The sequence below is a fragment of the Anas platyrhynchos genome, chromosome 18 (genome assembly GCF_047663525.1).
Source record: "Anas platyrhynchos isolate ZD024472 breed Pekin duck chromosome 18, IASCAAS_PekinDuck_T2T, whole genome shotgun sequence".
Taxonomy (NCBI): domain Eukaryota; kingdom Metazoa; phylum Chordata; class Aves; order Anseriformes; family Anatidae; genus Anas; species Anas platyrhynchos.
Genome location: NC_092604.1, coordinates 9,619,862 through 9,630,443, shown reverse-complemented (window position 1 = coordinate 9,630,443; position 10,582 = coordinate 9,619,862). Strand labels below are relative to the sequence as shown.

The following is a 10,582-nucleotide window of genomic DNA, read 5'->3' as shown; positions in this document are numbered from 1 at the left end:
TCCGAACTGCAGCTGTGCTGCAGCCACAAGGCTGGTAGCCCAACTGTCTCATCACCCCCAGCATCAAGATGTTTGTTTTTTTTTCCTTATTACACAAGGAAAACACTGGCAGTGTTTTTAGAATCACCACTGGTTTTAGGGTGCTTTTTAGCAACCCATGGTGTTTTTTTGACTCAAAGGATGGGGCTCAGGCTGTTGCATAAGTGTCACTACTATTTTCCTTTTGCAGAGTTTTATTTTCTAAATCTCTCCCTGGAGTTACTCAGTTTTTAGTAATATTCAGATATGCACGTGAAACCCCTCCCTTTCCCTCCGGTACACCCATGCTCCTTTGTAAGAGGAACACACACAGAAAAGATACTTGCTTCTGCTCTCACATGCCAGGAGCCAGGGAATGTGAAATGATCCAGAAACCCTCTCCTCCTTGCATTGTTTGTCCCTGCACACAATGGTTATGACCAACAAATTAAGACAACAGCGGTACAGAAGTGTTTCCTGTCTCTTTTCCCAATGCCCACAGGGAGGATGGACACAAGAGTCACCCCACTGTGCTGTAGTGTCTTGTTTTTCCCCCCAAAGCAGCCAAGTGTAGCAAAGACCCCAAGTTGACAGTTTTTGCTGGCTTACTCCCTTGTTAAATGCAGCTTCTCTGTGAAAGAATGTATCAGCAAAACCCTTTGTTTAGAAGGTTCCCTTTAAAAACACAGGTGACAAAATCAATCTTGTTATGGAGGTAGAAGTTTGTTTCTGTTGAGATCTACTCTGCAAAATCTGTGACTATACAGCATTTTGTGCTCTAACCTGCAGAAAATTCAGAGGACCTCCAGCTTCCAGGATATTTTTAAAAATAAAGAAAAAAAAACCAAACTATTTATATTTAAAAACTCAAGTTCTTCAACTTTTAACCTTCAAATGCGTAAGGCAAGCTTAGCAGGAAAACTTAACTTTATAGAAGTGGCTGATATCATGTGCTTCCTGCCTGTCTCACTCAATCACACCATTTTCTATCTTCAGAGAGACTACAGCCAACCCATGGTTAACACAGAACATTCTCATACAACATCCTTCGCTACACAGTCAAGAAGAACCTCAAACACGGCCTTTATTTCAAAAGCCTTTTGAAATTCTGCATTTTCAGTAACGGTTACTGATGAAGGAAATTCTTATCAAAATGAACAACAAAAAGTACCGTCAGAACCAACTCTTTTCTATTACTTTCTAATGCAGCATATGTGAAATATAAACAAGCCATACAAATACTTTACACAGTAAGATTATTTTACATTCAAGTCAATTTATAAATAGTAATTTTAGGCAAATTAATAAAACATCATACAAAGACAGAAGTACAACCTCCATCTTACCCCTCTATTTTCATATTAAAATGTAAAAAATTCTCCTTGGCACAATAAAAAAATATTTATGTGCATATATATACAGTCTTTTCTCTCTGTACTCCAAATATTAACAAAAACATTTTAAACACATTGTTCTTGTTTGCATGAAATGATAGTACAACTTATGAATATAATTGAGAAAACTCCCTTTTTTCTGAAAGAGTTAAGAAATCTACAACAAAAATAAAAATGAATTGCTTTTAAGAATACTGGTCAAAAAACCCTCAAGGTTGTACTGCTTCAATCAATGCAGATGTCTGAAGTTTTGTTTATGTTAATGATTTAACAGTGCATTGAAAGTCTTCTTTTAAGGGATTTAATTTTTAAGTACTGAAAATCAAATTCTCACACAAAGAGTAAACAGCAGTTTCCAACTCCACAGAAACTTAAGCAATGAGAAAAAAAATAAATATTTTGAAGCTTTTAGAAAAATCTGGTTGCAATAAAAAAAGATTTATAAAATCAAAGCTAAGTTAAGGTAAGAAAAGGTGGCCCAAAAAAAAGTCTTTATCTCAGTCTTCAATATAAAACAGGGGAAGACAACATGCTTTTCTTTGCTTTTTCCATTATTTCATAGCTCATGTACCTGCAGTTGTTGATCTGCACCCACTTTCAAACAGATCCCTTTCACAGTTAAATTTGCAGACTCTTAATTGTTTTTAAGGCTGTCATCACTCTCTTCACTGGAATCAAAAACATCACTGAATCGGAAAACCTTTTTCTGTTGATTGTCTGTTGAATCAGCAGAACTGAGCTGTTTTCCTTTTCTACTTTCTAACTTTTCTTCAAATTCCGGAAGCTTCTCTTCAAAAAGATAATCGATAATTTCTTTGAAAAAAAGAAAAAAAAAAGTTGTCTTAACTGGACCTGCAGGGGAACTGGATGCCATGAGGAAACAGGATCCCACAGGCAGAAATTATTTCATCAGTTCTAACTACAAAGATCTTACTATTCCATGGTAATCATACTGATTGCAGAGTAGACCACACACATAAAAGTACATAAAAAGATACAATGAAAAAGCACAGGCAAAGCTTTTAAAGCCAAGGTACTAAAGAAAAGGGATTGATAAATATTGTACGAAGATACAATTGAAAGTAAAGTGTTACAAATAAAAGCACTTAGGAAAATAAGTATAAAGTATATATTTACAAAGTATAAATAAGTATATACATAAGTGTGTATAAAGTATGAAGTATGTATTTTAGGCAATTTACTTAGGGAGAAAAATTAAGAAAAGAAAACTCCAAAGTAGAATATGTGTCCTCTTAGATTCTAACAAAAACATTAAGGAGTAGATAAAAACAGCTGTAATACTGACCAGAAAACGTCTTTTTTTGCCATAAAGGAACATAGGAGACTTTCAGCTTGTAAAATCTAGCTCGAACATAGTCTTTAGGAACACCTCTGAAAACAGAATTCAAAAGATTAGTGATGCAACAAACTAGTACAGCCTACTTGTAGCTGAGTTACGATTTCCTGAGAATGACGCCAGTCCAACAATACCTTCGTTTCAGGCAGAAGAGACAGATTGTGCAACCTAATTAAAACAGCTTTTTCAACATAGTAATTCCCCTTAAGTTAAGCACCAAAACCATATCATTACATGCATGTATTATACATTTAGTAAAAAGAAAGAAACAGAGCTGAAAAAATGTGGAAAAAGAAAAAAAGCACTACACAGAAAGTCTAGAATTGGTAACTTCACATTCAGCACTAACTGCCTGGAAGAAGACTATAATACTGTATCACACATTGCAGTAATTATCCCTTCCACTATTCGTTCATTAGCATTTGGAAAAATCCTTTTTCAAAGACTATAGCACAGATTATGTAACAGTTTTAATACATAGACAACTTTGGGAATACAACGAGGGTTGCCTGAAATAGTTAAAATAAAGTTTAAATGTTGCTAGGTATGATTTATCATGCCAGGATATACAGTTGTATAATATCACACTAAATAGTGTTTTTTATGGTTGCAGAGACCTAAGAATGTTGATTCCTTTGGGGATTTTAAGACAGTCTGCTTCAACTATCTTTTCTATTCATTTAAAAAAAAAAAGTTTTTACCCAACAATGTCACTGAGTTCTTCCCAGTTTACTTCATCGGCATCCTCCACTTTCATTTCATACAACCTGTGAACGTAACACAGAGGCAGTTTGCAGGCAAAATTCAAGACATAATTTAATAACGTTCACAGCTTCCCTAGTCAAAATTACAGGATTTTTTGTCCAAAAAATGTGATTGCAAGCCTGTCTGAAACTGCAGGTATACTGTTCACAACCAGCACACTTTTATAAACACAGTTTGGAACAGTAAGAGATACAAAAACATTTCAGCAACTCTGAACTGTACCTTTTAATAAGATTGATCTTGGCCTGTAGTCCTCTGGTCCCCCTATATAACTGCTGCCCTTTGGTTATCTTGTTTGTTACAATCGAAGTCCTTTGAAAACACACAAAAAAGGCTGCTGTCATTTCACGAAATCCCAAGCATCAAAAGGAAGCAACTTCAAGGTGCCTTTGTTACAGCAACGATGCAGCAGCTATCAGGCTTCATGATCACAGCGTACAGAAAACTCACTACAGCTGGCATGGAGTTATTTGTTTCAGACATATTTGCAATACCTCTTTTGTAGTCTACAACCTATTACCTATCCTGCCAAACAAACATCAAGTTTGAAACTGTTCTTCAGAAAGAAGTGAAATCTGTTGGGGAGAGTACTTAACTATCTCTATTTAGTATAAAACCTTACCATTTCTGTTTACATTGTCTCCAATACCTAGTTCCCACTTTAGCTTCAATTTCATTCCATGGCAATTTCTGGAGAAGTTTCTCACGTTCTATCAAGAAATTTCTACGTGACTTTTCAGATGATGAAACAGATTTTGCATCTTCTGACTCCATTCCTTTTAGAAACACCTCCTCCACTGCACGCATTAACTTCTGGGTCTCTTCCTTTGACCAGGGACCATAATTAATTGCTAAAATGGAAAAATATTCACAGTTAAGGTAAAATTCATCATAAATTACTAAGAAAAAAAAAAAGCAAAACCGCGAATGCTTCACTTTGCCTTATTTTTATTTACAGGATCAGTTTCTTACATGCTCCCTGGACACTCTTCTGCATACCAGATTTGAAAGGGAAATTCACTCTAATGATAGGAGTTCAGCCTAAATAATAGCACAAGCTCCTAGTTTCTATCTTAAGACCTAGCTCTCAAACTCCTCTCACTCTTCCCACAAAAGCTTCTGTTTAGACAGCAGAAGTGTCGGTTCCATTTAAAAAAGAATTGCATTAATCCCATGTCCTATTCTCCAGACCCCACCCTTCTCCAGACCCCACCCTTCTTTTTTTTTTTTTCCTAGTTGGAGACTGTTCTTATCCTTTGTCTGAAATCACAAACAACGGTTTACAAAAAAGGAACCACCACCACCACCAATTAGTTAAAGAACAAGCAAACAAACTCACTCCAGCGATTTTTCAAGAGTTTCTGTAATACACAGACTTAATTGCTTTTCTTAACAATTACGTACGGGACTTAATTTCAGAGTATTTCATAGCAACTGAGAGGTTAGAACGGGACATCATCTCAGAAATCTTCTTCCAATCATTGCCATGGAGAGCATGATACTTCTTTAGTTTTTCTTTTTCTTCTTTGGTATACCTGGTAGAAAAAATAGGCACTGCCTCAGACACAAATTCAAACCCCTGCAATGCCTTAAGAAAGCTGTACTCTTCACAGATGTTTCAATGTTACTCATGACTACAATTTCAATCTATATATCAGAGATTTACAAGAACTAGTCAGAAAAATAAACTGCCAATTAAGTCACAGGAACTAGCACAAACCCAAAAAATTATTTTCATTATTTGAAAACTAAATATGGATACAAACACCACAGAATTATATTAACCTTCTCTTAAACTCCTTCGAATTACTGGCTTACCTCCCTTTATAATTATTCGAGTCAAACATCTTCCTTGCTCGGTAATATATCAGCCGCCAGGCTCGTGGTATGCCCTCAGCTAGAAGGAAAATGATTCAATTTTAAGAGACATTTTTTACACTGGTGAGGCCACTTAAAAAAAAAAAGAATTTTTCACAATTGTGTTATAAATGATAAATTCTCTCCATTCAAGATAAAGCACTCTACAACTCAGGAACTGCACAGGAAAGTCTGGATAGGATCTCCTGAAGACTTGCAGAGAGATAATTTCTATGACCATGGTAAGATTGTGAACACTGACAGCTGGTAAATAATTGTGTACCTTTGTGCTTGAATATCCAAAACCGAACCTCTGAACTCTGAAGCACAAACCTACTACTCTATAGCTACAGTTTGCATGGACTGGGTGTAGGCTGTTTGGTGCTGTGTTTGTTTTTTTTAAATAACATTTGAATTAAGTGCAAGTAATGTACCGAATGCTCCCAGCTATAAAGAGACATAAGACAGCCAGCTATTAGGAGGCTGACGACATATCGCGCTCTTGCATGCAGAGTATTTCAGTTAGGAAAAGCACAGAATGGAGGCATCCAGTGAAAAGAAAGCAAAGATCTTGGCTGAAGAAAAGATCCTTAAAGTGAGGGAGTTTCCAGAACAGAAATGACCTCACTGATGCAGACGTGACAATGCAAGTGGAATGACTGAGCATGTAAAACTCAAAGAGGATCAAGTCTGCAGCCTCCCTGGACGTTAAATACGTATCCAAACCCATTACAGGTTGTCACTCACTGTCTTGACCGTAATAACAGTAAAGAGCCAACATCAATTGGAGATCCACTAAGCAGCTTCATCGCAGATGTTACAAGATGAACATATTTCTTGTATGAAGCAAGGAAGTCTTTTAACCAAGAGAGAAGTCTAACAAGTAAAATGAGGAAGGAGGAAGACTGTACCTCCCACAAACAGGATCTTAGTAGCTGCAATTTTATTTGCTTCCCTAGCATTTTGGAAAACTAACTACTTCAGATCATGACCTAATTCCTTCCAGTTTATGCCATCACTGGGTCTTGAATCTGCACTCTATTTATGTGCTCAAGGAACAGTTAAATTAAAGACAATATTTAATCATGCCTGCCATTAATAAATCACTGAACTTAGTTACGGCCTAGCAAATAATGAACCTTAAGCCATAAAATTCAAATGCAAGTATAAGATTTCATTGTGACCAGCAGCACTTACAGGCTTTTTAATCTCTAACATTTTCATGACCTAGAACAAAAAATAACAGTATACTGTAGAGATTATCAACTACATAACCTCAGCAGCATGTTCCTTTTTTCTGCCAGCTTTACCAACATTTGTGCTCTTCAATTAAAAAACATTTGTGAATATAGTGGTATCAGCAGTTTGTGGAATGTAAGGTTCACCTATTTGAAATGGGACTTTATGCTTACCAAGTTTTTCACAGAAGAGATGTCGTGCTTTTAGGCGATTGATAGTGTGTTTCTCTTCTGGATACCTTGAAGTAAACAGGAGCTTTTCAGCACTGTCTATTCCAGTCAGTGCCATGAACTCTTCAATGTTTTTCCTGATTTGATCATTTTCCTTCTGGGAAAATCTGCCAAACTTGATAGGAATACCTAAAATATACAGAAAGTATTATTAAAAAATTATCTTTTATCTTTCACACATTACATTTCAGGTTTACAGAGATGTTTTAGTAAATGTATAATGGAAGATCAACAGATGCAAAAGGTAAAAAGGCAAATGAAGAGAAACTAAACAAGAGCTGGGAGCAGGTAACCTACGCATGTACTTTGGACTATAATTTGATGATGAGGTTGTAGATGCTACAAAACAGAAACCACACTAACTGCAATTAAATATATTACAACAAAAGCCTACTAGAAAAATGCATGTTTTACGTATACAAGCCTGTCACTAAATAAATTCATGAACTATTGCTGAATTGAAACTAATTGAGCTTGGATGTGACAAGACACAAAAGCAAGCTGCTTCCGCTCTGTCAAAACATTAGCACAGCTCCACACTTCCTCCTCCCTGCAGCATTCTTTGGGGGTCTCACCTTGTTTTTTAAACTCTTTAAATCTCATTAGATCTCTTCCAGCCATCTTCCTGATTGAATCTTCTGATATTTGCCTCACGTGAGGAATAAACTCCTCCAATTCTTGTTTTGCAGCATCTAAATCGAATAATGAAAATGATACAGAGTCCAGAGACTCATCGCCATCCAGGCTGACATCGCCAGAAGTTACGGTTTCAGTACACGTACTACTCCGGGCCTTCTTTGACACTTTGGGTTTTGGTGTCCTGATTAAAAAATAATTTTAAAAAGTAAACTAAAATACAAAAATAGAGCTTTAAAAACAGGGGTTTTGATCGTATCTCTACATGTTGAGCATCTACATGAACATGTTCGCTAATTAAATAACAAGGAATACTTCCCACATCCATGCACCCCAGCCCAGCATAAGCCTTTAAACACATGTGAAATTTGGGATTTCAATATTCACAGTATTCAAAGTTTCTGAAGTCTAGAAAGCCCCAGCTTTCCCAAGAACTCTCACACATGGATATGCAGAAGAAACGCTGTCCCTCACTACCCCAGCGGCAACACAGAACTTTTCCTTCTTTTTCTTATTAGCGAGAGCTAAAGGACACTTTTAACATCATTTTTTATTTTTAACTGTCAGCTTCAGTCCATTAAGCTTGAAAATGGATTAACTTCACGTTCTGGCTCTGATCCTACACCATATGATAGCATACCGACTAGTGGAGAGACTCATCTAGTTTTTACTTGGACAGAAACAATGCTTATAACTGAAATACTCAAGCATATTTTAAAAAAAAAAAAAGAAAAAACTTCTATTACTCACAGTACTTAAAACCGTGGGTTCTAGACACTGTAAAAGTACCAACTGCTATTTACACAAGCATTTGCACAGACCTTTATATTCTTTAGTTGATCTCTGTGGGGTTTTTTTTTGGTAAAAATGCACAATATAAAGACCAAACTTAACAACTGGAATCTATTCCCCCTTCCTTCCCACACCCCCCTTTTTTTTTTTTTGCACATAATTTATTTCCATACCTACATTTTTTAAACAGAAGGAATCTTATTTATTCTCACTCAATGCAAATAAACTTACACAGTACATTCATAAAATAACTAAGCTCTAAAAGTAGGTCTGTAATATCTTAACATTTAGGATTTTTAAGCTGTTTTTAAAAATACATATAAAACAAACTGAAAAAGAATCTGGGACTCAAATTATGTGATATGAACAGTGGGGTAGAAAAAAATCTAAACTTACGTTGTGTCAGAGTCTGAAGAGCTTTCATCTGTGATATAAGCTTTGCTTTTAATCTTTATGGGCCTTGCTGGAGTTCTTGTGGAAGACTGATTAGTCTTTCCAGTAGGTTTTGAAGAATTAGCGGGTGCATTCACAGAAGCTTCACACGCAGCAGGAGAAGCATCACAGTCACCATCTTCATGGCATGGCTTGGACACTGCCACACCCCCCTCTCCTCTGGGTGATGGCAACACCGTGTCCTCCTCTTGCCTATTTTGTTCTGGAGATGGCAAAAGTGACTGGTCAACAGATACAGCTGCGTCCTCTTGCGTATCTTCGGTAATACTGGCTCTTCTTTTCTTCTTCTTTTTCTTCTTCTTCTTCGCTGGTTTTTCATCATCACTCCTATCTTGTATCTCTGAGGTAGGCTGCTCGCTTACTTCATCCTCTTCTGGATGTTTTTTTTTTTTTTTCTTCTTAGCAGACTTTTTTATATAAATGTAATCAGCTTCATCCTCCTGACAACTGCCAATGCAATGCTGATTTACTGAGATGCAAGTTACGTCACTTTGGCCATCTGTGCTATCATCATGTTTATGCTTCTTTTTTTTCTTTTTCTTTTTGGGAACATCCATCACAGCTTCATCAATAACTTCAGGTTCCAGGACTACATGAGATTCAGCTAATGAAAGCTGTTCCTCCTCCTCCTCTCTTTCTTTCTTTTTCTTTTTCTTCTTCTTTTTCTTTTTATAGACTTCACTGCCCTGTGCTGCTTCATCTTCAAAAAGCTCTGCATCTTGTATAGTTTCTTTTTCATCATCTTCCTGTCTTGTGTCGCGTTCTTTGCGTTTTTTCTTTTTCTTCTTGAGATGTTCCCGAACTTGAAAATCCTCTGCACTTGCTTCTTCTGTCATATTTTTTCTTACCTTAAAGAAAATATGAGTTTACTCAAGCACCGTAATATAAGCACCTTTATATACTATTGAACAGTAAAAAAAAAGTTACTAGAAAACTACTGTAGAACAATTCAGTATTAACTTCGAAACATATAAAAAAGATACTTGCTTTTCAACACAGCAAATTGTGCGAAGTGACCGGACCGAAACGATGCCCTCTTCATCAAACAGATGTGCATCACAGCTGTATTCAGCTTTAAAAATGCCTTCCTGGAACAACAGAGACACACTTCAATAACTATTAACGTTAAGTTGAGCTACAATAACTACACGGTAATAGGCTGAAGTATTCAGTTCTTCTTCCAGCCTTGAAATAGCGACAAGTTAAAAATAATAAAGCATTAAACCCAGCAGTGCTGCAACCCAGCTCTGGTGGCAGAATCACAGCACCAGCAGCTTCTGACCGGGCTGTGACCCAGCGCCGGCTCTGCCTGTGCTCGAGCCGCTCCACGCCGAGCCCGCACCGACCCCTTGACGGGAACCAACCCCGAAAACTCCAATTACTCAGCGCGGGCAGGCATGTTTTAGCACGTTTTAGGACATTTTTCGCCACCAGCACGCGCAGACCCCCCCACAAAGCCTCCTCCAGCCCCAGCACGGCCCCGCCACCTCCCCACGACCCCCCCCCCTCCACGTTCCCTCCTCAGCGGGGCCTCGCCCCGCTCCACCACAGCCCCACCACCGCCCTCAGCCTCCCGGGAGGGGGGCACCGGGAAGGGAAAGACCCCCCCAAAAACACCCCCGAGACCCCCCTGAGGACCCCCTTGAGACCCCCTCAGAGCCCCCTCACGCCCCCCTGCAGCCCCTTAAATACCCCCTGAAGGCCCCCGAGGCCCCTCAGCGCCTCCCGCCGGGCCTCAGCGCCCCACGCGGCCCCACCGCGTCCTCCCCTCAGCGGCTCCCCCCCGGCCCCCGCTCCCCGCCCGCTTCGTTCCCGTTGCCGGAAGCGTCCCCGGCCGGAGC

At 38.3% G+C, this 10,582-nt stretch overlaps 1 protein-coding gene across 1 annotated transcript; it reads right to left on the bottom strand.

Annotated features, from left to right (window-relative positions):
• Nucleotides 1-1,084: 1,084 nt before the first annotated feature.
• On the bottom strand, nt 1,085-10,541 carry TTF1 (transcription termination factor 1). Its single transcript, XM_038165070.2, has 12 exons — nt 10,434-10,541; nt 9,729-9,829; nt 8,685-9,589; nt 7,436-7,680; nt 6,804-6,989; nt 5,353-5,431; nt 4,939-5,069; nt 4,157-4,385; nt 3,757-3,846; nt 3,471-3,536; nt 2,719-2,804; nt 1,085-2,225 (listed from the first exon to the last, which is right to left on the bottom strand). Exons 3-12 carry the CDS (start codon nt 9,575-9,577, stop codon nt 2,047-2,049), a joined length of 2,184 nt encoding a protein of 727 aa, XP_038020998.2. The 5' UTR covers nt 9,578-9,589; nt 9,729-9,829; nt 10,434-10,541; the 3' UTR covers nt 1,085-2,046.
• Nucleotides 10,542-10,582: the final 41 nt, after the last annotated feature.

Coding starts and splice junctions, on each gene's coding strand:
- TTF1 (XM_038165070.2), bottom strand. CDS start 9,577: ATGACAGAAGAAGCAAGTGCAGAGGATTTTCAAGTTCGGGAACATCTC. Junction 5,432..6,803: donor TCTCTTCTGTGAAAAACTTG/GTAAGCATAAAG, acceptor TTTTCCTTCTAG/CTGAGGGCATACCACGAGCC. Junction 3,847..4,156: donor AGACAATGTAAACAGAAATG/GTAAGGTTTTAT, acceptor GTGTTTTCAAAG/GACTTCGATTGTAACAAACA.